Source organism: Vanellus vanellus (assembly GCF_965231255.1).
Source record: "Vanellus vanellus genome assembly, chromosome: 3".
NCBI lineage: Eukaryota > Metazoa > Chordata > Aves > Charadriiformes > Charadriidae > Vanellus > Vanellus vanellus.
The window spans coordinates 49,234,590-49,260,638 of record NC_138907.1 but is presented as its reverse complement, the minus strand read 5'-3'; the positions used below and the strand labels follow the sequence as shown (position 1 = coordinate 49,260,638).

General features: G+C 39.2%; 1 protein-coding gene across 1 annotated transcript in view; it reads left to right on the top strand.

The window, feature by feature from the left end:
- The window catches only part of SMOC2 (SPARC related modular calcium binding 2), a 149,643-nt gene that overhangs the window by 104,618 nt on the left and 18,976 nt on the right, over window positions 1–26,049 (top strand). The window contains exon 9 of the mRNA XM_082481312.1: window positions 4,800–4,882. Coding sequence (XP_082337438.1) covers window positions 4,800–4,882 — 83 coding nt within the window. The remainder of the gene's footprint in view (window positions 1–4,799; window positions 4,883–26,049) is intronic.

The window sequence follows — 26,049 nt, the reverse complement described above, 5'->3', positions numbered from 1 at the left end:
GCTGGTTGGCCCCCATCCCGTGCTGGTGCAAGAGGTTAGTCTTCCTCAGGTGTGGGAATTTTGCATTTGCCTTTTTTTTGAACTTCACGAGATTCCTGCCAGCACATTTCTCCAGCCTGTTGAGGTCCCTCTGAATGGCAGCACAGCCCACTGGTGTATCAGCCACTCCTCCCAGTTTTGTATCATCTGCCCATTTGCTAAAGTTGGTCTCTGTCCCAGCATCCTGGTCATTAATGAAGAGGTTAAATGATATTGTCTCTGGTATTGAACTCTGGGACACTCCACTGGTGACTGGCTTCCAGCTGAAATTTGTGCTGCTGATCCCAACTATTTGAGACTGGCAGTTCAACCAGTTTTCAACACACCTCACTGTTTGTTTATCTAGCACATACTTCATCAGTTTGTCTATGAGAATGTAGTCAGACACAGTTTCAAAAGCCTTGCTAAAATTAAGCTAAACAATATCTGCTCTCCTCCCCTCATCTGCTGATCACGTCATCTCATCATAGAAGGTTGCGGGGTTGGCCAAGCATTATTTCCTCTTCATATATCCATGCTGACTACTCTCCATCACCTTCTTGTCCTTCATATATTTTGAAATAGCTTCTAGGAGGATTTGCTCCATTTGCTCTCAGGAATTGAGGTAAGGCTGTCTTGTCTGGCTTGTTGTTTGGCTCCTCCTTTGCCCTTGCAGTCAGAAGTGACGTTGTTGCCCTTCATGCCCCTTACCGGATTTAGCTCCAGGGGGCTTTGGCTTTTCTAACCCCATTCCTGCTCACTTGGACAGTGTCTCTATATTTCTCCTGTATCACCTGAACCTTTTCCCACCCTTTGTATGCTTCCTTTTTAAGTCTGAATTTTGTTAGGTGCTCCTTGTTCATCTGTGCAGGCCTCATGCCATGTCCTGCACATCAGGATGAACCAGTCATGAAACTGGAGATGGTGATCCTTGAAAATCAACCAGCTCACTCTCCTATTCATATGTATAGTGTGCGTGCAGTCTGTGTGATGTTGGCTTCTACTGTCATACAGACTGGAATTCTAGATCTTCCCAACCCCTTGATGAATCAATCACCTGTGGATCTAGAATCAGTCTCCATCCTCTTTTTATCCTGTTTGGTCTGCTGGCCTCTTGTGTTTGCAGCTCCACAGCCACTCAGCTGCGAGAGAAGAGGTGGCAGGGAGGTCTTTCGCTGTCTCCAAAGTTGGAAGGCTGGCAAGTTGGATTCAGTCATCTCATGCCTATGGTTTAGACACAAATCTTCCTTTTGCTTGATGAATGTGCTGCCTAATGACTGATACTTAAAAGTTCAACTGCTGTCGTCTTGACTGTTTCTGATTTGTTCAGCTTTGCTGGACTTATAGGCAGTTCTCAATGGAGCTCTGAGAAAGTAATATTTAGTAATGTATCCAGAGAGGACATTTCTGAGCACAGATGGGTAAGTAGAGTACTCAGTTTTAGGAGTTTCATACTAAATAAAGAATGACTGGTGTATTTAGGAATCTACAGTCCTGGTAAACAAACAGATGGGATTACTACCTGTAGTTGAAGAGGAGCGTCTAGACCTCATTTCTGGGAAAGATTTAGGTGGGCTGGAATCCCATGAATTATTTCTTGATTTTAATTTTTTTTTCTATATTGATAAAATTAAACTTTTTTCTCTAGCAGGGGGAAGCAAAGGGGGATCAGAATATGATGAGCAATATGCAGTTGTCTTTTTGTAATTCTTTCTTATAGAATGAAAGGAGTGACCATGTGAGTCTTTCCTAGTTTAAAGAACCACAGGCTCGTGCAAAATGGTGTATGCTCTCTTCCAGCGTTCCACTGCAAAATACAACTTAGAAAAGCAGCTGTTAAAACTCTACTGCAGGAACTGATAGCATTGGTAGTTCTGGTAGCAAGATGGATGCATTGCATCCCAGAATCTCTTTGTGCAAATCTGTATCAAATTGCTAGGGGACAACAGTTAAAGGATAGACAGATCTGGGAAGCTGTTGCCAGAACAGCTTAGCATTTTTCATGTTGTTTGTTTTGAATACATTCATGAGGATGAAATTTCTTATATCCTCAGGCTCTGAATACCACAATAAATAGTAGTCTCATTAAATTAGACCCCCAAAATAAAGGGAAGTTATTAATGATCATTCACTTTCAAATGTCCTGTATCTGAAAAAAACATAAATCATTTGTCAGTGAAGGTATTCCAGAAAAAAAATAAAAATCATTCTACAGTTAAATTAAAGATATATGAGTGAAGAACCATTCTAGGATATTTTTAGGGCAGTAAAATTCACAAGAAATAAGTGAAGTCGTGGTATAAAGCTAGCTTTTATGAAAGTCTAAAGGAAACATCCATTGACTAAAAGAAGGTAATGCATTTAAAAGGTACAAACAACCATTCCCCCAAAAGTCTATAAGTATAGTCCTCACCAGCCCCCAATGCCTCTTGGACATCATAGCGTGACCTTCAGCCTTTTTGCTCAGCAGGCCCATGAGTCTGTGTTTTCACATGTGACTTTTTAGCAACTAGGTTCATGGGCAAAGTAAACCCCAATCCACTTGCACAAGATCCTCTAAACTTAAAAAAGAACACAAATCAGCTGCTTCATGAGGCTGCCCACACTGTAGAATCCCTGTGAAAACCTCCATCCTCTGCTGCTTTGGACAGGTCGGTACTTCTCAGTGCTTCCCAGTGCTCAGACATATAGAGCAGCCTTCATAAGCCCTTGCCGACCCTAGATATACATTCACTGCTAGGGATTCTTTCCCCTTTAAAATTCAAAAGAGTAACTTGGGATGTCTTTTGACTACATTATTTTTAACCTGACAGTGCTCCATTCTGACATGCTATCCCTTTCCCACTCTTTCCCCATGAAAACTGAAGCAAGTGCGTTTTTCTTATCAGTTCTTAGCATGGCTGTTCCTGTGTGGTAAATTTCTAACGATTCATTTTGTCTTTCTTCAGTTGCCTCAAAGAGTTAAACATAGACTTTTCACGTTGCAGCATTTTAACACCTATGGGGGTCTAATAGATTTAGTTTGTATATAATGAACTACATGTGTATTTAACAAAAATATAAGCCAAAAGGATAGAAGAGTAGAGGCCAAAAAAGAAAGTGTAGGCACAGAGCAGTAACAATAACGGAAGAGGACGAGGGGAATGCAGAGTCAGGTATCAGATTAATTGGGGACCAGGCTGGTTGCCAGATACTGCATTAGTAAGTATTGCTCAGAGATTTCCCTTTCACTCTTTTCTTGGCTGTTTGAAGTTGTCATCCATCAGGTGTCTGAATCCAACCCATGCTATCAAAGCAGCTTCTATTCCTGCTGTTTTTTAGGGGAAAAAAGTGCCTGTAGCTCTCCCGTGTCCATGAAACAACACTGTGCCTTCTTGCAGCAGCCAAAATGTGATGGGCCGGTGGGCAGTTTCATCAGATGATGTGGAAATAAATTAAGCACTCAAAGGAAAAATAATATTTTTTTTCATTCTGCCTGATAATTAAGATCAGAATACTTAGGTGTTGTTCTTAGGGGCAGTCTGGCCCAGACCCAGGACATAGTCTCCATTCAATGCTTCTAAAAAGAATATTTTGTTCCAAAAATTTGGATTAGTATATTTTAATCAGACATTTTAGCACACCGCTCAGTAAATGTCATTTTGGGGAACTTAGAGCAGGAGAATTTCAAAGAAAGATGAGCAGTTATATAAAATATGAAAGAAGCTAGATTCAGTGAACAGGTATGTACGTGGCGCACACATGTATGTGGACACAAGTCATATTACTAAGTGGGTTTAACTGAGAATTGAAACTTTCGCTGAAATACTACACGCTAAATTCTGCAGCTTCAAGCTACTTTAGGAGAATGAGAATGTAAAAGAGATTCTGTCAAGCTGAGTGAAAAACCATCGTGCATCAGTAGTGGGACATACGAAAAAAGGAGAGATTCAGCAGCAGGTGCTCCCATGCCTCCCAGTCTTCCATAAAAGATATTGCTAGTGGTGTTCCATAAGTCAATGTTTGTTGGAAGGACAAATACCAGAGTTTCTTGTTACCAGCTGGACTAACAAAGTGACTTCAAGTAAACTCAGAAAGCATAGAGGAACCAGAATATTCAAGTAGCAGGTGGAGATTCAATCTTTTTCACAATCCATTTCAAGCTGTTCCAGCCCAATTCCTGTCCTTCTGGAAACCCTGTCAGTTCTTCGCTCTTGATCAAAATGTTAGCTGTTCAAGGTTAGCCCTTCTTATGTAAAGGAACATTTTTTTTTTGGAAAGGATACAGTAGCACATGGCTCTAAAGCTGCAGTAGTAAGTAACTAACTACAATGCCTTCCTTGCTGTGATTTTGAAATTGCTTCTCTGGTGTTTCCCAATCTGGATACTGTGTCAGATGTTCAAATTTGTCATAGTGTTTATGGCTTTTTGATTGAGTAGGTGGGAGGAGAGCCTGACTTTGGTTTTGGTTTTTTGGGTTGTTTTTTTTTGGTGTTTTTTCAAATTATTTTTTATTGTGTATTACTCTGTAACAATTCCCCACAGTTTTCTCCATCCTCAATTCTCCTGCCTGTAGAATGGGCTTTGGAATACATAATAAATTTTTAGTTGGGTATCAACCCCAAGAGAATGAAGATGTGCTGGCTTCTTTGAGGTAAGTGGAAAATAGCCAGATGAATTTGCATTGCCCCTTCTGAATGGAAAACAAGCTTATTCCCTGAATAAAAGAAGGTATACGTTTAATTTGGACTTCAAAATTGGAAATAAATTAGTTCTAAATCAAATTAACCTTTTGTCTTTAGGTATGAACAACCTAAGTGTGATAACGGTGCCAGAGCTCACCCAACCAAAACAAAGGATTTATACAAAGGACGCCAGCTTCAAGGTCAGTGAAACAGATAAATTTGGTTTCATGCATTCCAATGCTTTGTTTAATCACTGCAATAAATTAGAAAGCAATTTCTTACCCTATATCAAAACACTGTATCTTTTAGATATTGCTATATTGATTTGCTGCTGACTGGAGTCTTTGACTTTGGAATAGTGTATGTAAATATGGGTCTTGGAATGTTGTCAGAGAAAGTAAGGCTCATTTTTCTCAGGAGTTTAAAGGCAGTCACATTTACTTACTGGAATTATTCCTTGCTGTTGTCATACCAGAGAAGGCAGCAAATATTTCCAGAATAACTTGGCCCGTACTTCATAATCCTTGTTCTAGCAAAATCCATGAGAAATTGGCCTCTATCTTCAAATCAGTCTAAAAAATATATTATCTACTTACTTTTTTCCGAGAGTACCCGTGTCAGTTTACCTCAGAATTACATTATTTTATTATTCACTGTTGTAGGAACAAACCTTCGTGTTTATTAGATTTTTTAATTTTTTCACACTTTTTATAAGCATGTGAGAGATCTTATCTTTGGTTAGTTGAGCTACACAGAGGTTAGCAGACTTGCTTCATCTTTGAAATGGCCTTTTAGTATGTTTGAATAACTTGAGGTGTAGCAAGTTGAGTGGTATTACACATGTTAGGAGGGAATTAAGAATCACTGTCAGCTATTGTAAAGAACCAGAAACAAGCAAATAATGTCAGCAGATTTTTTGTCATGAAAAATATTTCAGTTTAGCCACCCGGAGATAAATCTAGACAACAATTCTGAACTAAACCTGCCCATCAGTGTTGATATGCATATTGAGTGAAGCAGACATTCATACTCTCTGTCATGAAATAAATTTAATTACAAGGTGTAATTAAAAAAAGAATGAATGATATGTTATTAAACCATATCTAATTATATGCTGTGGTTTACATGGAAAGAAGTCCATCATAGGATTAACTGTAAGCCGTCCAATTGCTGTGGCTGTAACAATGGCAAGTGTGACCCAAAACCATATCTAGCTAGGTATGATGGGACAGACAGACAGGAACAGGACAGACAAGGAAACATTCATGCCATTTTAGATAGCACTATTATTTTTTCTGGATTTTATCTAGAACCGTGAGTACAATTCCGGTCATCTGTGTTCAGGAAAACGGGTACACAGAAGTTATCTAGCACTAGTGTATCAGGGAAAGCAGGTACTTTCCAAGAGAAGGCAGCTAGCGTTTGCTTCATTTAGACAAACAAGACGAGGTCAGGAGGCGATATGGTTCCTCTGAGACCCTGAGGAAGAGAAACTATTTTCCTCTGTGACAATTTTGGCACAAGAAAAATAGGTATGAACTACCCTGAATGAATTTCACCTGGGAGCTGTAAAGTGATTTGCAACTGTTAAAGCAGTGAGGCAACCGCCTTCTAAAGGACTAATAACGGGGCAGAAAATCTAATTCGTTTTTTAGGTAGATCTTAATTATGTTATGAAATAGACAGTAGGAGACAGGGTCAAATGGGTGAGGTACTCACTCCACATTATGCATTATGACTTATCATTTAAGATACTGAACATGTATATATACTAAGATATGAAAAGCTGATTTACGTTAACAATTCACCTTGGAGCATGAATTTCACAGCTCTTACCAAATCGTCTCTATTTCTCTTCCTTCAAAAAAAAGGATGGAGCGTGTCTGACTTGCAGTTTTGCTGTTTAGTTGCTCACAGAGTTCAGCAAAAACCATACGTGCCACGTAAATCCTCAGATAGGTGAAGCTTAGTGGTAAATACACCTCTGTTGGCAATCAGATTGATGATGTTTATCCATCATTTCAACAGTCAGCACTTGCTTACTGGAGTTACTGCTGTTGTAACTTCAGGGAAGTTGGCAGGTATTTCAGGGATAATTTGGGAAATATTTCGGACCTTATTGGGGCTTTTCAATACTTAAAGGAGGCTTATAAGAAAGACGGGGACGAACTTTTTAACAAGGCCTGTAGCAATAAGACAAGGGCTAATAGTTTTAAACTAAAAGAGGTTAGATTCAGGCTAGATATAAGGAAGAAATTTTTTACGATGAGGGTGAAACACTGGCACAGGTTGCCCAGAGAGGTGGTAGATGCCTCATCCCTGGAAACATTCAGGGTCAGGTTGGACAGGGCTCTGAGCAATCTCATGTAGTTGAAGATGTCCCTGCTCATTGCAGGGGGCTTGGACTAGATGACCTTTAAAAGTCCCTTCCAACCCAAATTATTCTATGATATTTCACAATCCTTACTCCATGGAAACCAATGGAAAGTTGGCCATCTTCAACAGTTTATTTCAAACAGCACTTGTGTGGTTACAGACCTGGATAATTACTTGATTTTGTGTGTTTTTTCTGTGTGAAAAGAACTTGCACTTAGGAGAGAGAATAGCAGAGAGGAAGCTGAAGAACCAAGTTTTTCACTAAAAGATACCACTTGCCGGTCACTCCTACCTTGTGCTAAAAATTTTGAAGAAGCATTTGCTAGCTGGAGTCAAAGGGGGAGGATGGGCAGGTGAAGGGTTTTAAGCTTTAACATAGCTATTTCTTATCCAAACTGGTAGTGCTTTTATACAGTACAGTAATAAAGATTTATCCAAAGTCAAAATACTTTGCCAGCGAAACAATTAACAAGAACTTTCCATGCTGTAAACCCCTAGCTGATAAATTCATTTTCGTTAAGTTAGGCAATGGTCTTTTGATTTTCTATTCCTACTTTATGGTATTCTGCGTTGTGTGAGCTTTAGTCCAGCAAATCACTGAAGCAATGTGAGCTCATAATTATCATAAATTATTATGTATGACATGGATTTGCTCTCCCATATCTCATGTTGCTTAATATTTTACTTCCAAATGCTTTATATTATTTTAAAATAAGGCAAATACCAAAATTTCCTATCATTTCATAAATACTTACTGGTTAACTAGAAAAGCCTCCCTCTTCTACTCTGCAGCAGCATGGAGTAAGCACATGCTTAAGGAAGTAACAGGGGGAAGAGATTGCTTCACAGTTGCAGTTGTGTTGAAGTGTTTATTTTTCTTTCTCTCTCTTAAGGCTTTCTCTTTTCTCTCTCTCAACTAGTCTATTAAATGCCCAAGTCCTCAGCTGGCAAATTTCTCTCTTATAATACAAACACTACCTCAAGTAAAAATGAATTGAGTTTACTTTAGATAGTTTTTTCAAAAAAGGAGGTTGAAAGAGAATCTTGCGCAGGTTTAACTAGTTGTTAACAAGTAACAGGTAAAACTGCACAAATGGCTAATACAAATCAATTTTTTAGTAGAAATGAACCACCGTTGCTCAAAGTTTCTCTATTGTAAAGCAGTGTTGCAAAGGTATGTTTGCGTTTGTGTTGTCTAAATTTAAATACAGCATCTGATTGCTGAGTTGTGCCAGGACTGAATAAAAAATGTAGATTAATTGTGTACTTACTTTCAAGGAATAATACATTTCTGTAAGGATGGGTTTGCTTGATTTGCAGCTTATACCCACAAAAATGCAGTAGCCCTAGGTGAAACCACTGTGACCGCCTGCTGTGTAAAACGAGGAAGATTTTAAAACAATTACTTTACTACTGTGAATGATCTTAAATAGGATAAAACCCACTGGTACATCCTCAGGTGGATTAAATTGGCATAGTTCTGCAGCTATGCTGATTTATACCACCTGAAAATTTGAACCCATTACATGTTAAGCCAAATATTTTTAGCAATAATTTGCAAATAAATCAAGATGCAGTTTTTGGCAAGCACTGATACCTTGTTAAGGCAAAATTGTAGAAGGTAAGGGCCCCTTGGAGTCTATGGCAAAATTCCCACTGATTTAAACCAAGCTAAGAATATATCCTCACATCCTAAGGGTAACTTAATATAAAGCATCTGAAATTGAACGCTAATCTAATGTTTATAAGAACGATCCAAGCCACCTGTATCTGTTAGATTGGACTGGAAGTTATATGATAATAATTCTTCCCGTTAGATTTCTAGTCCTTTTTTTAAAGCCAAAGCATTTTTCTGAGGTTACTTGTGGTTTTGATCCTTCTCAGAAACCAAGAAAATGAAAATGAACCCGAAAAGGAGTCTAGAGAATGTCACATACTGGGGAAACAGAAGGGTCTTTTCTTTTCTCACAGTCAGAGTTTTTGAAGGTTCATATTTTGACCTTTTGTTCTCCTCTGCGTTATACAGCAAAATGGATGCCCTGTGATGAACAAACATATTCTGTGAAGAGTCTTGAATGGTTTATTTCACGCTTTTGGTTAGCTGATGTGTTAAACAGAAATTCAGTTTTCTACACAAGCTGGTCAAGAGCATTTAGAAGGGTATAGCATGAAGGCTCGTTAAGCTAAACCTATATTATGGTGGAATGAGGTGTAGATGCCTCTGCATTTTCTTAAAATCATGAGTGGTAATAGGTCTAATTCAGCCAAGCTGAAGAAATACCATTTCCTGGAACTGTATGTTTTCAGGCTGGGTCTATGGGTGAAGGTATTTTCAAGCATTATATGTATTCACTAGTTTTTAATAATCAGGAAAATGTTTTTCAGCATGCACCCTCAATAGATGTATATTTATTTGTAAATTATATAGATGGACTATTGTACTAATATATTAAGTACATTGTAAAACATACCCAAATCTAGAAAGTGAAAAAGGATGAAATAAACACAATTTTAGTTTTTTAATTTTATTTATTAATAGTAGAAAAAGCATCTTCTTCCTGCACTCCAATTGATTGTCTTGTGCCCCCCTGGGGTACCCGCACCCATTTGGAGACCAGTGTCTTAGACAGTGGATAAGCTACCTGTTCATAAAGCTGGTCTTTCTTCTGCTCTGAGCAACCTAGAAGAAAGGGACTTGGATATGTAAGAGAGCAAGATACGACAGCATATTGAGACAGTGCCAGACCACTCAGCTAATTTGCCTCAAGGGCAAATCTTTTTCTTATTTAAAAAGTATGCATCGAATGCAAGAAGGCTCTGCTTTAGTCTCAACTGTGTGTGCGGGCTGGATAAACTTTGGATAATCCTTTATATGGTTTAAGATTTTTGTATTCTTACTTAACCTGGGAATTTTTTCCTGTAATATAATTTTCATTGCCAAGAGCTGAAATTTGAAAGGAGGAAGAATTTGAGCAGCACTACGGGAAATGGGATTTTGCTCACACGACATTCAGTACACTTATTTTTTGCGACACAAAAAAATAAAAATAAAATCCAAATGAAAATGAGTAAAAGGCACACAAGTTTGAGAGAGGGACGCAATGTCAAGCTGGATTTTCAGACTTCACTGGGTTTCTATGGTTTTGTGGCTTTAAGTCAGACCATTAATTTGTTTACATTTCATTTTGGTCTGCTTAAGTTTGTCCTTTTCTTTAGCACAGTATGTTTTTTGAAGTTCCTATAGTTGTACTACTTCGTCTCATAGAAAAGGATAATTTGGGAGGGGGAACTGTAGTTTGGAAATGACAGTGCCTTATAAACTGCAACAGTAATACTGACTTGGGTGAATGTGCAGATTCAGTAAGTCCATCTACCAATAGCCTGGAAAGTCTCTGTTTTCTGTTTCTCAAAATAGCATAGTTCTTTACTGCTGAATACTTCCTTTTCTCTGAGATGCTGATCTCAATTAACCCAGCTGGAATCCAGTAGAATGCATCAATTGCATTGAAGTTACTGTAGATTTCTATTGGTGAAATAAGATCAGCGTTTCACTCTTATTTTCATCCTTCCTGGCAATCCTGCAGCTCTCCAAGAAGCCTCACTTCAGATGCTTCTCATTACAATTTTTGATCCAAAAAGATGAGTATTTGAGGTTTTTGATAGCACTGAGTTAATAAGCACCTGAAAGGTTTCAGTTTTAATGTCTAGGGTTTATTCAGTGACACAAGAAGGATCAAAATTAGAAAAACTGACATCTTTGCTCAGTGTCTATGAGGCAGGTTTCGAATTCTCAGTTTGGACAAGAGTATAGGCCACTGCCCCGTCCTCTCGCAACCCCAAACCAAACCCCAGTGCTTTCCATCCAGGGCCTAAGCTCTGCTGATCACTGTGTTGATACTGCGATGGTCTACAGTTTATGTCAAGCTAAGAATGTTAAAATATTTCTTAATTGAAATGTCTTGATGCGTGTCCCTTGTATAGTCAATCAACTTACTTAACAACAAAAACTTCCCTTAAAACTCCTCCTTAAATATGGTTGTGTTGAACTACAGGTTGTTTTCTGATTTCACAGCCTGCTAGGGACTCTGCTCTCAGCTACAGTTTTGTCCTATGGATCTTCATAAGCTTAGTTTAAGCTTGGCATTCAAGCAGTTAATATTTTCTCCTGAAAATCATGCATGAGAGCTGCTTACCTCATTTGTTTATTTCACATTGGTGCTACTTAAGAGTAACAAAAGTATTCTAACTGCCCAGTTTTCTTCCTATTGTAATGGCTTTATTTACTGTGTTTCTGATGGCATATTCCAGCACTGACCCTGAACAGTTTATATTTTGTGGAGCGAAACTCATGATTTAAGTTATGGGAGAATTATGTGTGGATAAGTACAGTTTGCTTTTGGTTGTTGGCAGTGCATCTTCTTTTTCCAAAGTTAAAGAGAACTAATCGGAAACGCTCAAACCACGATGATGCAAGACCCACAGCCAAACAGCCATCATATAAAGTGTCTTCTTGAAAAAAAAAACCAAAGTGATAGCGGCTTTACTGCTTTTCCTTTTGAGGTATGATCCGTTATACTTTTACAGTTGCTCTGCTTTTGACCATGAGCACATCAGATTTTATACTGTACCAGACTATTTCCCAGCTAAAACACTGAGGTACCACCACTGGTCTACCTAATCTTGCTTACTGTAGTTTCACTCAGTGGAGTTTGGTACCGGCACCAAGTAGAAAATACTCTTACCTTACTACATGATCTTAAACCTTTGAATGACTAAAACTTTGTTGTTTTTAAAAGTATCAATTAAGTAATTGAGTATTTCTGATCATAATACAGATTATATTCATGTGCCTGCCTTCCCATGAGCTTCAAATTGTTAGGTCAATTGGCATGTAACTTTCTCCACTGAGCTGTGATTTAAAAGGATTAAAAGGATTATATCTTTATGATGTAACCAGCATTTTGGCTGCATGAGCTAATATTTAAAATATCCCTTTCTGCTGTTGAATCATAAAGCTCTGAGTTGTCAAACAACCATTTGAAGTTGCTGGCTGCTTTGAATGAGCCTGTAACTATCCTCCTAAGCGCTATACTGCTTCATTTACCAAGAGATACTTGGCCAAAAGGCTCTATATGGAGCAGATCGGTGTAGTTAAGTGTTTGAACTATGGCCAGGAAATGTTGGTGGGAAGCTTCCATGAACCTTCATGGCAGTGATGGCAGAACTGAACAGCTGTGTGACAAGGAAGAAGGAGGGCGTCTGCCTGGAGCCTGGCAGGGCCTGCCAGGAGAACAGGAGAGGTGAGGCTGGACGGAGAGGTGCAGAGGGGTGCTGGAGGGCCAGGATTGCTCCTCCTCAGCCCCTTAGTGCTAGGGGAGGCAGGGGAATGGCTGCTTCCCCTTCCAAAGCAGTAGCTGTCTTCTCTAATATAAGGGGCTGCAGCAGGAAGCCCAGCTCTCCAGCCCTTTGCTATCCTGAGCGGCTGGATGCCTTTCCAGTACCGCAGGCTTCATATAGGTTAGTGACAGCTTGGTGAAGGCCTCCTTCCATATGTTTCAGTCCACTGCAATTACCCTGTGCCGGCAGCCTGAGACGGAGGCGGTGGGGGATGCTGACTGGGCAAAGATGTGGCTGCCGAAGAGGAGACCAACATGTCTGCAGTGCAGGAGGGTGGATGCAGCGCCAGCGCGCATGGTGGGCGGGAAGAGAGGGGTGCAGGCAGCACACAGGCTCAGTCAGGGTGCCCACACTGTAACACAAAAGCTTGTTTGAGTATGGAGTAGTGGTGGCCTGGGGAGGACATTGGGCTGAGGCAGTACTTCTCACGACCACGTAGGTCTACTGGTCAAACCTGTGTATAAAGGGGGAGGTCTGCAGCAGTAAGTCCTGAGGCCGCTACCATGGCTTCAGAGCAGCCAAATCTCCAAAGAGGACTCTGTCTCTTTAATCTACAACCATTTGCTTAGGCTTTTGGATTGAGTAGCTTCAATAATATTATCCTGTTTTCTGGTGGCATGACTGTATCGTAGTCTCCCAGCGGGCAGTTTTGCTCCAGAGGAAGGAAGGCCGGCAAGTTATTTTTCAAGGCTCTGCAGATCACATTTATTTCCTGCACACCCTCTTCTGTCCATCTCCCCGATCTGTCTTCAACTACTAACGGTCTGGCCACAGTTCTTCATAATGCTTTATTTTTTGCCTCAATTTGTAGTCATTTCTTAACAAAATAGGATCTTCCCCACAACCTAAAGCAGCAGTATTAATATCCGAAACAAGAAAACATGCTCAAGCATTTAACTTAAGAGGTGCTGTAACTTCCAGTCATGTGTGAATTTTTCTAAAAAAATTACAGTGAAAACATTTGAGCTACTAGTAAAGCACTAGTGAAAGGCACAGCTGTGTCACAGCTAGCAAAAGAGAAAAGCTGGCTGATTAAAGGTGATGCTACTGGCTCAGCAATAGCATTTCATTCATTGCACTATTTAATATTAACCTATAATTTTATGTTTATTTTAAAGGGCTATATTAGGAGTAATAAACACTGACTTCATTTGCTTCTCAGCATTAAAAACACGCTGGAGGCTATGCCAAAGAATATAAATTCTGTTTCTCACCTCACTTGTTGCTGTCCTCCTTTTCCAGCCAAATCCCTTGTTAAGTACAGCAGCTTTGCCCACTGTGCTGCTCTGTGCCATTGGGTCCTGTTCTCAGTGGGAACTGAGAAAGTCCCTGCAGTGGGATACCTTCAAGAACGCATTCCCAGAAAGGGAGAACGTTATCTTTCCAGCTGGCTTCCTGGGAGGTTGTCATCCAGCACCTGTACAGTCACTATCTCTGCACCAGCACTCTCCAAATGAGTTTCTGGTTGGTTTTTTTTTTTGCGCTCTTGGTCAGAGAATGATTAAGTGAGAGAATGCTTTCCTTCAGAAATGTGTTTTCTAAGTCCAAGTGGACATCAGAAAAGTTCCACTGACCCTCATCAAGCTGCGTTTGTTTACACTCAATGAGGATGTAAATATGTAGACAAATGCTGCCCTCTGCACTTGATTTTGCCATTGGTTCTGATAACGATGGACCCCTTTCTCCCATTTTGACTAGGGAAATTATTATTTTGGATTGAATATATATACATATAATTATATGCATATTTTTACATGAAATATATGCACATACATATGCATATAAAATATTTCTGTTTTCACCTCAGTGAGAAATGAGAAATTGTGAACCCTATTCTGCCATAAAACTTCAGTAAAGCTGAAAAAAGACATCACTGAAAGATATTTTAATTTCTTCCTTAAATTTATCTATACATTTTAATCCACACGTACTTTAATACATACACTGTTCTAAATCCATCAATGAAAAAGCTTCGGATGAGCACTTTTTTTTCTTTTTCTTTAAAAAAAAACAGAACAGCATCATGGATAACAATCTAATTATCATGAGTATTAGCTTATGGAGCTGATTTAGGGAGGGCTAATTTTTTTGTTGTTTTTTTTACTGAAAAGTTTCTAGCTGCTCTATAAATCTGTGCTTATATTTAGCAGTTCTCCATGTCTACATGGTGTAATTTTGCTTGGATACCTCTGAACTGCTTACAGGAAAGAGCCCACCCATGAACAATCATCACTGTTTGTGAACTTGCTAGCTAAAAGCAAATGCTGTCTCACAAGAAAGGGAAAGTTTGGACAGACTTTGTAGTGCCATGGCAGATTAGCCTGTAACAAAAAGATGTAATACACAGCCCTCCTGGATGATGCTCGGAGTGCATTGTTCGTCAAACCACACTTGGCAGAGTAGGAAAACCTATCTTATGCTTGTAGTCATCACACCAAAGAGGGGGGAAAAAATCCACAAAGCATTCATTCTTACCCATTCAAAGATATGGTCATTTTTGTAATGCCTAAAAGTAGAACAGAGATTTTGATATATAAATATTCAATGAGTTCAGATCCTTATGCTAGTATTCTGTCTCTGTGTCCTATTGGTGTCAGGTTTAGGTTGAATCTCTTTCTGGGAGTGCCTGTCTCCATTGACTGTAGAGGGAGCAAGTATGACTAACATCAGTAGTTGAATATATTTTGACAGCTCAAGTTAAATGACATAATTCCTACTTTACCTGAACAGATCATGAAAACGAACAGTCGTGGTATTCCACAAGCGGTGAGATACAGCCTGGCTTTGTCTCCGCTGTGGTCGATGATACTCAGCTGAGACTGAATCATGCAGCAATGTTTTTTCTTGCACTGTTCCACTCTGAAGTGCTTTTAGCAGGGAAATGTCTGTCAATACAAATAGGGTATGAGAGCATCTGTTTGAAAATGGCATTTTTCAGATACTCCCTTATCACACTTAAGACAAGTATTTGGAATATTACCTACACTGTGGATATTGGGGAGGGGGAGGGGGAGAGAAATGACTAACGGCTCCTTGAAACCAATTTAGTCTAATGAAATCTTAAATTTCATTTTCCTTAAACTAGCACTTTATGTAGACTGCTCGGCCCTGCTTACTGATGACAAGCTCCAAGCCTCTGTGCATGGACTAATACTCTGTACTGCAAGAGATTTCTGTCGGACAGCACAGAGCTGCTCAAAAGCACATAATATTTAGCTCTCCCAGGAGATAAACAGAGATGCTCTAGAATTAAGAGCTGAGAGCCCTTCCTTTCTACTGAACATTATATTTACTCTCCTTTTATTTTTATTCTTTTTTTCTAATACCAAAAAGATGAAGGAGGAAATGAATTTATTTGAAATGTTTTGATGCAGAGATTAGCCTAACCAAGAAATCAGAAAGTGCAAAATGGTGCATGTTAAACAGCTTTGTTTCTTTTAGCAAGGGCTCTGCAGAAAATACGTGAGTATTAAGAAAATTAGGCTTCTTACTGTCTTTTAACAGAAGTCCGAAGTTTACCGTGAAAATAGCTCAGACCCTTTTAAAACAGCTGCTTGTAAGTACATGACTGTAGATACTGAGGTATTGCCTGTGGCCAGTATAAAATCCTAACATAAGCGGAGTGAAACTTTGATCATATTGGAACCTAAAAGGGATTAAAATATTTGTCCTCATTGAACAAACTTTGATGCTGTCTTCCTAAAGCTACTAAGCTTCAAGAAATGCATTTAAAAACTCTTGAAATAATTTCTGGTGCAATGAAGATGTGGGAGAGGTATCTCATAATAACTTGGGGCAACTGGATTGCAGTTCTTGGGTAAGGAACAGAAAAAACAACACAGGAAGAGAGGAAGGTTGATGTAGAATAAGCTCAGTGTTTTCTGCCAGAATGCCTGCAACCATTATCATCTCGCAATCTGAAAGGTGGCAGGAAAAACTCATGAGACTGAACGGAAAAGGAGAAAACCTTTGAGTCTGCCAGGGCTGTAATCATAATGAAAAATGACACCTGAACCTTATCATGACAGTCAGTGGGAGTTGCATAATAAGACACTATTTTCATCTAAAACACATGGTATGGGGCTTCTCCTTTTTCATGTGATAGAGTATAAACTGAATAAAAACATGTCATTTATTTGTAAGGCTGTTCCCTGCAAAATGGATATCTTCTTTTGTTGTGTTTTCATACTTGGATACAAGTTCTCCTTTATTACTGGCAGAAACAGCTCTCTAATCTGTGGACAGGGAAAAATAAATATTTTCATTGCTGAATTAATGTATATCTGCAGCTATATTTTCAAGGGGGAACAACAATGGTTAGGCATTTATTTGCATATAGTCACTTGGAGAAGTGTTCCAGTTTTCAAATAAAATGAGCACTTGGTTCCCAGTGAGTTCAGTGGGTTTTTCAGTTCCCACCAACTTTGAAAATACCGTACTGATAATGAACGACTCTAGTAATTTTTGGTTTGTATCAAACAGTGACTTCCTGAAATCCAGGCAGAGTTATGAGGTTAGGGCTTGTGAAAAATTAGGCCAGTCCAGGACTTCCCATTTCCTAAGATTTTAAGTTAATGTATAATACAGAAATAACATCAGTTTTGGCTGCTGAGTAATGACTGAAATTGTCAAGCAATGAGTTTAGCTCACTTTTCAAGGAAAACGAACAAATCGAAGCTGCTGATACTCTGATCTCACATCAGTAGGTATATTTTCCTGAAGAAAATATTTAGATTTTAGCCTGCTACATTAATGTTTCTCTTCACTTACTTTTAAGAAAAAGGCTGTTTCTGACAATTGGAGAGTATAGTAGATGCTCGCGTTTTCTAGATATTGGCATGGCTTACATGGGAAGACCAGTGTAAGAGACAAAATCAGTGTTGCATGCTCTCGTTGAGGTTGTTTTTAGTTTCAAAAGTAGAATATCAATATCAAGCAGAGTTTCCAGCTGAGGTTCGAAGGTAATGCCAGGCTATGTGCTCCTTAGTCTTGTGGGACCAAAGACATGATTGACTATACATTCTCTGTCTTGGTAAGGAAGTGCTGCAACGATGACGCAGCCAGAGAGAGAGGATGGCATACCTGCTGCTATTAGTGTGGAGAACCTGGGACCCGAGATGAGCTTTGGAAGTCTCTGTACTTAGTATAGTTAATTGTTTGTATCACAATAGTTTGTAGTTGTATAGTCTGGGATCCCAGTGTTCTGGGCACTGTGCAAACACAGAATAACAAGATGATGCCTGGAAAATTTACAGTCTAGCTGATTGCAAAGCCACTTGGACAATGGGTGGACGGATGCCATCAACTGAAGAGGCAGTGAAAGTTCCTGCCAATTCCTCAAAGTGCCTCAATCTGCCAACATGTGTCACCTCCGTTTCACACTGGCTGAGCTTAAGCCAGCTGGCTTTTCTCCAGATTCCTTTTTGCATCAGGTATTTAGACAGCATTTCTCTGGGCTCGCTGAATAGATGTAGAACAAGTATTCTTGTTCACAAGGATGACAGTGTGTACAAGACTATCTCAATGGTTTTCAAATACATTATGTGTTTCCTTGGGTTCAATACAACTTGTAGGCCTCCACAATTAGAGCCCTCAAGGAGAAAATGAAATTACTCCATACAACCATCTGGGAGTTCTTTCAAAGGATTCAGAATGCTTCACAATATTCAGAAATTTGCTTCTCTGTAGCTCAGCAGGAGTGCTACTGTTCATAGATTCCTGATGCTAGCCTATGGCAAAAATCCATGAATAATTTTGGGAAATGAATTATTCAAAAATTTTGCCTTTTATGCTTGTGAAGTTCTTGAATTTGTTTGCTATCTAGAAATGTCTTCTGGTAAAGCCTCTTGCTCTGTAAGTCATCCACAAGCAATTAATTGTAAATATTCCTAAAATACAATTTGTGACCTGCTGAACCCTGATCCTGCAAACACTTACCCGCATTCTTCTTGTGATTAGTCCCATTAAAATCAAAAGAACCTTTACATGTGGTTGTAAAGTTAAGCCCAGGCATAAGTGTTTGTAGGATGAAGGTTTAGGTTGGTTTCATAACCCTTGATATTCTACATGCTATGTAGCCTCTGATTGCTAAATGAGATGTAGGCACTCCGAACCTGTGGAAAGTCAGAGTTTTTCAGTCCCAGGTACTACTGCTGTTCCCAAACTGGAGAGTTACAGAATCTGTCCTTACGAGTCTCAATTTTGGGTTCTTTGAGTACATAATCCAGATTTGCTGGTAGTGATCCAACTTGAAATTAGCTTTGGAATACAGTTGAATGCAAAGTAAATGTTATTGAATCAAATTCGTGTAAGAATCAGAGCGAATATTCATCACCTTTTTTTATGACTTATTCATCACTACAGACGCTTCTGTGTTGTCAACTTTATCATCAGGAAAAGTACCAATAAGCAAAAAGTTCCTAGGTTTTGTAGCCATCTACAGTTATAACAGAAAATGTTTACTCGAGCTGGGCAGTAAAACCTGGAGTTTGAAAAATTTAGCTCGCTTTCTGAAGAGAAAAACAAAATCTAGGCATAGCTATTGACTGGCATATTCAGCTTTGTAGTTGACTGTATTATATATAATATATATCGGTGGTGAAAAGAATATTCTGCATTTTGGATTTAACACATAAATTGCATTTGGCATTCAATTCTACAGTCTCACTTGCCATTATTCCTGTATGTCTCTCATTTTCAACATTTCAGTGCTGAAAGCATCATAAAAAGCTCCATTAGTTGTGTATGTATGTGTATATGTGTGCATCTAAAGAATCACTGGTGACTAAAAAGAGTTACTCCTTCACGTCTGCTGGAGATTTCCATCCCCTTAATTTCAGTTCAGAGAAGTAATATTTTAAATGGTCATGAAACAACATCTCTGAACCACTGAAAAGAGAAGATTCCTGGTTTTTCTTGAAGATACGTAGCACATATTTCCACCCTTGGATTTTTTTAAATATATCTGGTACTTGATCCATTAGGCTTTGAACGCAGAAAGTAAATTTTAAGTTACTGAGAGAAGTATTTTATTGGTTAGAATTTTAATCTCCTTCTGAGATCTGTGTAGCTGAATTCACAGTATCAAAGAAAAAGCTGGAAGGATAGAAAAAATATTCCTAATAAAATGTTCTTAAACTCTCTAAAATATTTATACAAGAGAGTTTTGGATTCTTTTTTCCCCAAATAACATGTGCATGTACAAGGTTTGTGAAGGTGCATTGGGGTATAGTTTCTACTGATGTTTGTTTGGGGCGATGTGCACTTGTAATTTCACCACTCAGGAATAACATATTTCTGATTTATACAGATTAAAAGCTTTTATATGATAGCTTGCATAGCCCTAAATTTAAATCTGTGTTTATACTAACATGCACAGGTGTACACACAGAGATCCTCTTATGCCTTCAAACTCACCCTCCTATGAAAGGGTCTTAAACAGGTTCTACTTATGAATATATTGAGGCCAGCTCAATGAAGAGTTTTCTCATGTACTGAAGTGAACCGAACCCATTCTGTGAGCTGTATCCCATTTCTCCTGTCTGTAATGAACTGTTGTGACATACTTTAGGGGAAAAAAATTACAAATTTCCTTAGCCTCACTCAAGTTGACTGTACTATTCAAATTTAAGCAAACAGTGGGTTTGCTATCAGAATTTTAAAATTTGTTTAGTGTCATTTTATTAAAAATAAGAAAAATGAGTTAATACATATTAAGTCAATACTTCCCCTAATATTAGTTGATATCATCCAGTTGATTATAAAGATAACTGCTTGAAAGTAGCTTTGAAATTGACATATTTTTCATTGGTATGCTTGACAGTTACTTGCTCTAAAGAAGATTTTTATTTTATTTAATCTGTAAAACTAGGATTCAAATTCTGCTTCTAATTCATTGCTTTGAAATGAAAATAATCTCACTGTAACTGTTAGGGTTTAAAGTGGTACAAATAACGCTGATAACCAGGACAGTGTACGTACTGATCCTTACAAAGAGCTCAGTATTAAGTGGAGAACTCTGATATTTTCATTAGTAGGAGGGAAGAAACAAGTGAGGTTCAGTAGAAAGGGTCATTAGAAGGTTTCAAGAAGTGTCAGTGTTACAATCCTGGTATCTTTCACAAATACTAACTTTTCCTGGAGAGTGGTGCTGGGACCTGGAGTGTAGATGTCACATCCTCTGCTCTCCAATGATCTGAGCGGAGGTTTGTTCCTCTGCTTCTGCTCTCCTGCTCAGGAGCAAAGCAGCTCAGATGCTGGACTCTAGAGGGGCTGCAGGAGGTGAGGTTGGGTTGATACCAGCTGAGTGCACCCCTGTGCTGAGATGAGTTGGGACAGTCAACTCTTTCCACACGTGGCAGAGGCCAGCTTGCTCAGGCACGCGTCGGGGCTGGGGGCGGGACGTGATGAATGAGCTCTTTGTATCTTTTCCTGTCAGTGAGACCTAGCAGGGGTTTTGAACTATTCTCCTACCAGAAGTGGGATGAACCGCTCTGGCCAGCCCGCCTTTCCTGTAGGCACACGTATGTGCCTGAGTTGTTTGTCTAGAGCTTGTTGTGTGACACGTTCCTCCAGGGCAGAAGAGTTACTCTCTGCTGTGTCGGTGAGCTCAACAGCCTCAAGCGACGTCGGGTTCACTGCACATATGATGTGACTCCTTGAGCATATCCGCATTCTCCATTTATCAATGATTTCCATGCATCTTAAATCTGCTGAGTGGTAGGTTACCATGTACAGCACTAGAAATGGCCACATTTTTCACCCCTTTGTATCTGCTCTGCGTACTTATCTTTCAGATTTCTCATGCAGACCTATTAACAAATTGGAGTCTTCTTAAGCGTGAGAGAAAATGTAACCTTCCAGCTCTTACAACTGTGTCTCAAAATCTTTTCTCTTAGAAAAGCGGGAAGATTGCTTCTTAAAAAATATGATTGATACATCTTATGCTGCATATTTTTCAAAGGACTACTTTCTGTGTACAGTATGAGGTTTTTCACCCTGGCAAGCCAAGACACTTAGTTAATTAAGAACATTTTGTAAATATCTGTCTTCTTCCTTAATCATTTAGAGGAATCCAAGTTTTCCTATCTTCTTGTGCAAAGCATACTTCAGCATAATTAGAACACCAGCTGGGTCACAGAGGCTGGGATTATCTAAACAACTTAAACAGCACCTACAGAGAATTCATGCTCTAGACGTCATTGACATTGCCATATCGATTTGAACCAAAGTCATGGATAAAAATAATTAATATTAGATATACAATCCCGATGTCAGGTTTTGAAAGGAAGTATGTTGTGTGTTTCCCTGACTGAACTTAGTCTGGTTCCTACCGAATCAAAGGAAGCTAGTCTCTCTTATAAAAAAAAAGACTTTGTTTCCTGAATTACTTTAAATGTTACTATTTGTCATGAAACTTGAATGCTTTCTTATTGCAAGTTGAGCTAAGTTAATTTTTTGCAAGCGCTAAAATGCCTATATGTTATGAGCTGTTTGAAATTCCGTTCTCTGTTTTGACTGTCCACTTTCCTTGACACGATTCTGATATCATCCTTTGTCTGCTGTGTTTTTGTTTTTCTCTTGTTCTTGCTTCTTGCTTAAAAAAATCAAGGCAAACGGACCACAACATCTGTCTCTCATGTGTTTAAGAGCCCGTTTCATTAATTCTATGAGCTGTGCAGCATTTATACGTAACGTTTTGTTCACTAGGTGTGTTTGTCAATAGGAAAACTTTATCCCAATAGGGACTAGAAAAAATCACTCATTTGAAGTTCCTCTAAAAAATCAATTTCTTAAGACAGGTATTTTGTCCCCTGTAATAACAGGGGGCACAGTTCTCTCGGAGCCAAGCTCGTGGTTCAAGGCATGCATCGCGCAACCTTATTGCACACTTGGCAACTGAATCAAGGAAAGAGATTAATGTACAGTGCAGTGGCTGGACATGTAAGGTCCAGGAATCAGGCTTTGATTTACACCTCCCTGTATGGCTTGGTAAAACAGAAGGCATGCTGCTGTGGTGCTGGCATTTCCGATGTTTAGAAAAACAGGGCTCGCTGTTCATTGCGACTTGTTTTTACTTTTGAAGTTCATTAATTTCCCTGACATAGGCAGGTGGCTTGGTGAAACTAGGGTTATTTGGGAAAGCGGGACTCTTCTGGGAGAGTAAAAACTGTATGGTTTTTTCTACAGTGAAACCTTGTTTTGTCGAATTCCTCAGCTGCTTGAGCTTTAAGCTTGGGGAGCTAGCTAAACGTTCGGGTGAATGCTTTGTTGTTGCTAGCTCTCCTTCATATCTGGCTGTGGGGTATCTTGTGGGCAGGCTTCACGCGATAGTCACTTCGTGTGGAGGGCTGAGGGGGAAGGAGGAATGCGAAGAGATACACACTGCTCTGATTCTTTACAGTCCGCCCAAGGAAAGTCGCCCTGGGAAGCAGGTCAGAAAAGTCTGGTTTGTGTGAGGGGAGAAGCATGCATTTCTTATCATAAAACTATTACCTGAATGAGTCTATTAAACCTGGGCTCCTCGTTCCAAATCAAACCCGGTTTTCTGGAGGGATGGTGAAATAAAACCCACATTAGACTCACTGGATCTTACTCTAACTGTAATGCTATGCTGTTTTCTTAATTCAGGAAGATATGGCTGATATACAGAAAGTGAGCTCATTGTAAGGTACAGTGAATGTCTTGATGCAGCAGTTTTTCCTCCTTCCACAATGAATTTCAGAAATTGTTCAACGATGCAGGAAAATAAGGGAACCTTGTATGCCTTATGTCTCGGGTGGTACTCGTAAGTGGGCCTGTTTTCAGTCCTAATACTGAGGAATAATTTTTTTTTTTTTAAGTAATTATTTAGAAATCTGTTTTATATTAAAGTAAGGATTCATACCCTGTGCATAGGCTCAAGTCAAGTTTCCCATCACAGGTTTGTTTTCTCCCTCAGTTACTTCACTTCAGCGCTTTCTCTTAGTAACATTTGTAATTTGGACACAAGTAGGAATTAATTGGGTTAATTTGCTTGTCATGGAACCAAAATTTGAACTCCTTTCTTCAACAGCAGAATATTCATTCTCCCACCCCTCTACCCCTGAGTTGCCTTCTTTGTGTTTTATCTCTGTTTACAGATAAAGCAGAACGCTGTAACACAGGACAGATAAAGTGAGGACATTCTATACTCATTATATTTTCTGTAGAGTCTACAGATAAATGCCTGTCATAAAAGAAGAGCAATTTATTCTTAAAACATACTTTGATAGCTAGGCAATTATATTCTTTTGCAGTGTTTCCTGGTAACCATTTCAAAACACATCAGTGGCATTAATGGAATCTCTCAAATACTTGAGAGATGAAAAGCGATCCTTTTCATGCACAAAAACCATGAACCGGAAAAAATAAAGGTCACTAAAAAATTATTGTAAAACCTGAATTTCGAACTCCCATTCTCTTCCCTTGTCTTAATAGATATTTCTAACTTTATACATCCATGAAATTCATAAATCGTTGATTCTGCCCCAGCAGATCACAGGCATCAAAACAACCCAAGATACACTTAATATTACAGACAATCCTAGGTGCTTTACTGAGTCATGTCATTAAGCATAAAGTTTGGTGGTGTTTTTGGAGGTACTGTGTGAGAACCCCCAGTTCTCTTTCCATTTAAAATTTAGACAATTGAATGAAACCTTTTTCATTAAAAGAAAAAAGGCAACTGAAATGAAGCTTGTACTCTGTTGTGAATAGAACTATAATTATCAAATTGAGACAGAACCACTGAAGTGCCCTGTGCTTTTTGTTGCCCCTGTGCACGATCTTTCCTTCTTTTTCGATCTTTCCCATGATGTCTAAATGTCTGATTCCCTCCAGCCTCCCTATTTTTTCCACTGTGCTCTGAATTCAACTTTATGCCACTGGAAGCTGTATTGTCTACCTTCTTTACGTCTCCTAAGTGAAACATTTATCTTGAATAATAGACAAGTTAAATACTCAGTTTTAAATAGAATGGATTTAGAGTTAGAAAACAAAATCCAACAGACTTAATGAGTTCCTATATCAAACAACAGGCTTCTCTTGTGTATCTGCACTGCTGAAAAAAAATTAAACACTGGCTTATAGTATGGCAGAATAATAAAGTGCTCCTTATGCATCAGTTCCCACAACTCTGTTGTTTGGTAAGGCAGAAAGCCTCGAGTCCAACAAACGCAAGGCACAAAAGATATTTACTGAGAATTTGAGTCTTCAGTGTGCTAAGTGCAGTGGCCTCGATCCAGCAAAGCGCTGAAGCCCATGCTTTTCTTTAAGCTCATGAATTCATGTGATCTAGTGCGAGTACTCTGTTTGTTGACCTACTTGCCAGGCTCTTGGGAAGATGTTGGTTGCATTTCTCTACACCACGCAGGATTAAGCCCTAACTTAAAGTACACGCTGTCCAGTTAGATACTATTATTATTTTTTTCTGAAGCAAATGCTTTAATGTAGCAATAGAAGTGGTTTCTGACACTCTCTTTGTTCTGAAGAGTTTGCTCACAGCAAAAGGAACCCTTCGGTGGACACACAATAGCTTGATGATTAGAGCACTCAGCTGAAAAGGAAAGGACCTAGGTTCAAATCCCTGATCCAAACCAGACAGAGCTGGGAATTGAACCTGAGTCTCTAGTGTCAGAGATTAGGGTACTCCACTGGGATAACGGCAAGCCAGGTCTCAACTCCCAGCTCTGTCTGGTTTGGATCAGGCAACTGAACCTCAGTCTCCCCCATCTCAGCTGCGTGCCCTCATCACCAAGTTATCTGGCCAAGATGGGATGGGGTGTTTTGTTCTTGTAAAAGGAAAAAAAAAAAGCTCATTCTGCACCAGAGTAAAATCTAAATTACCCAATCCTGACACTTTCCACATGATGGAATTGTTGTTTCCCAGCCAGGCCTAGAGAGAGCTACTTCGTGGTCACATACCAAGAGTGCCAGAAGCAATAGGAAGATATAAAAACCCTCTGTCTCTGCAAATGCAGCTAAAGATGCAAAGAGATTCAGCCATGTTATCCACATGTCTTTGGCAGAAACAGAGAAAACAAAACCACCAGAAGCCTACTCATGTGAACACCAGAGCTATCTCAGAGCTTTGTTTGGAGGAGAACGGGAGAAGATTAATATTCTGTCAGTGTCAGTGCTGTGGGAGGTGTCTGTGTCAGAGCACAGGCCGTCTGTGTGAGTTCGCTTGAAACTTCAAGCAGCTTTTTTCCCCACTGGTTTCCATGCCTCTCTTCTTTCCTGTGGCTTTCTACCTGCTTCTCTCTCATTTCCACGCTTGTCTCCTTCTTTCACTAACCTTACCATGTAGTCATGTCCTTCTGTTTCCCACAAAGAAATTGTTCTGGCTTAAGCTTTGGTCTTTGTGGTGGCACACATAGTTGAACCCTGGTGCAAAACCCTCTGTGAATGTGCTTATATCAGTTGACAGAAATGGATAGGTTTTGACTGTTTGTCTTGTCCTTGTAATCCACACACACATATTGAATTTCTTAATTTAATCCCAGGCATTTTTAAAGGTTTAAGGATCTTTTTTTCTCATTATCTTCTTTTCTGCTTTCTGATTTTAACCAGCAGT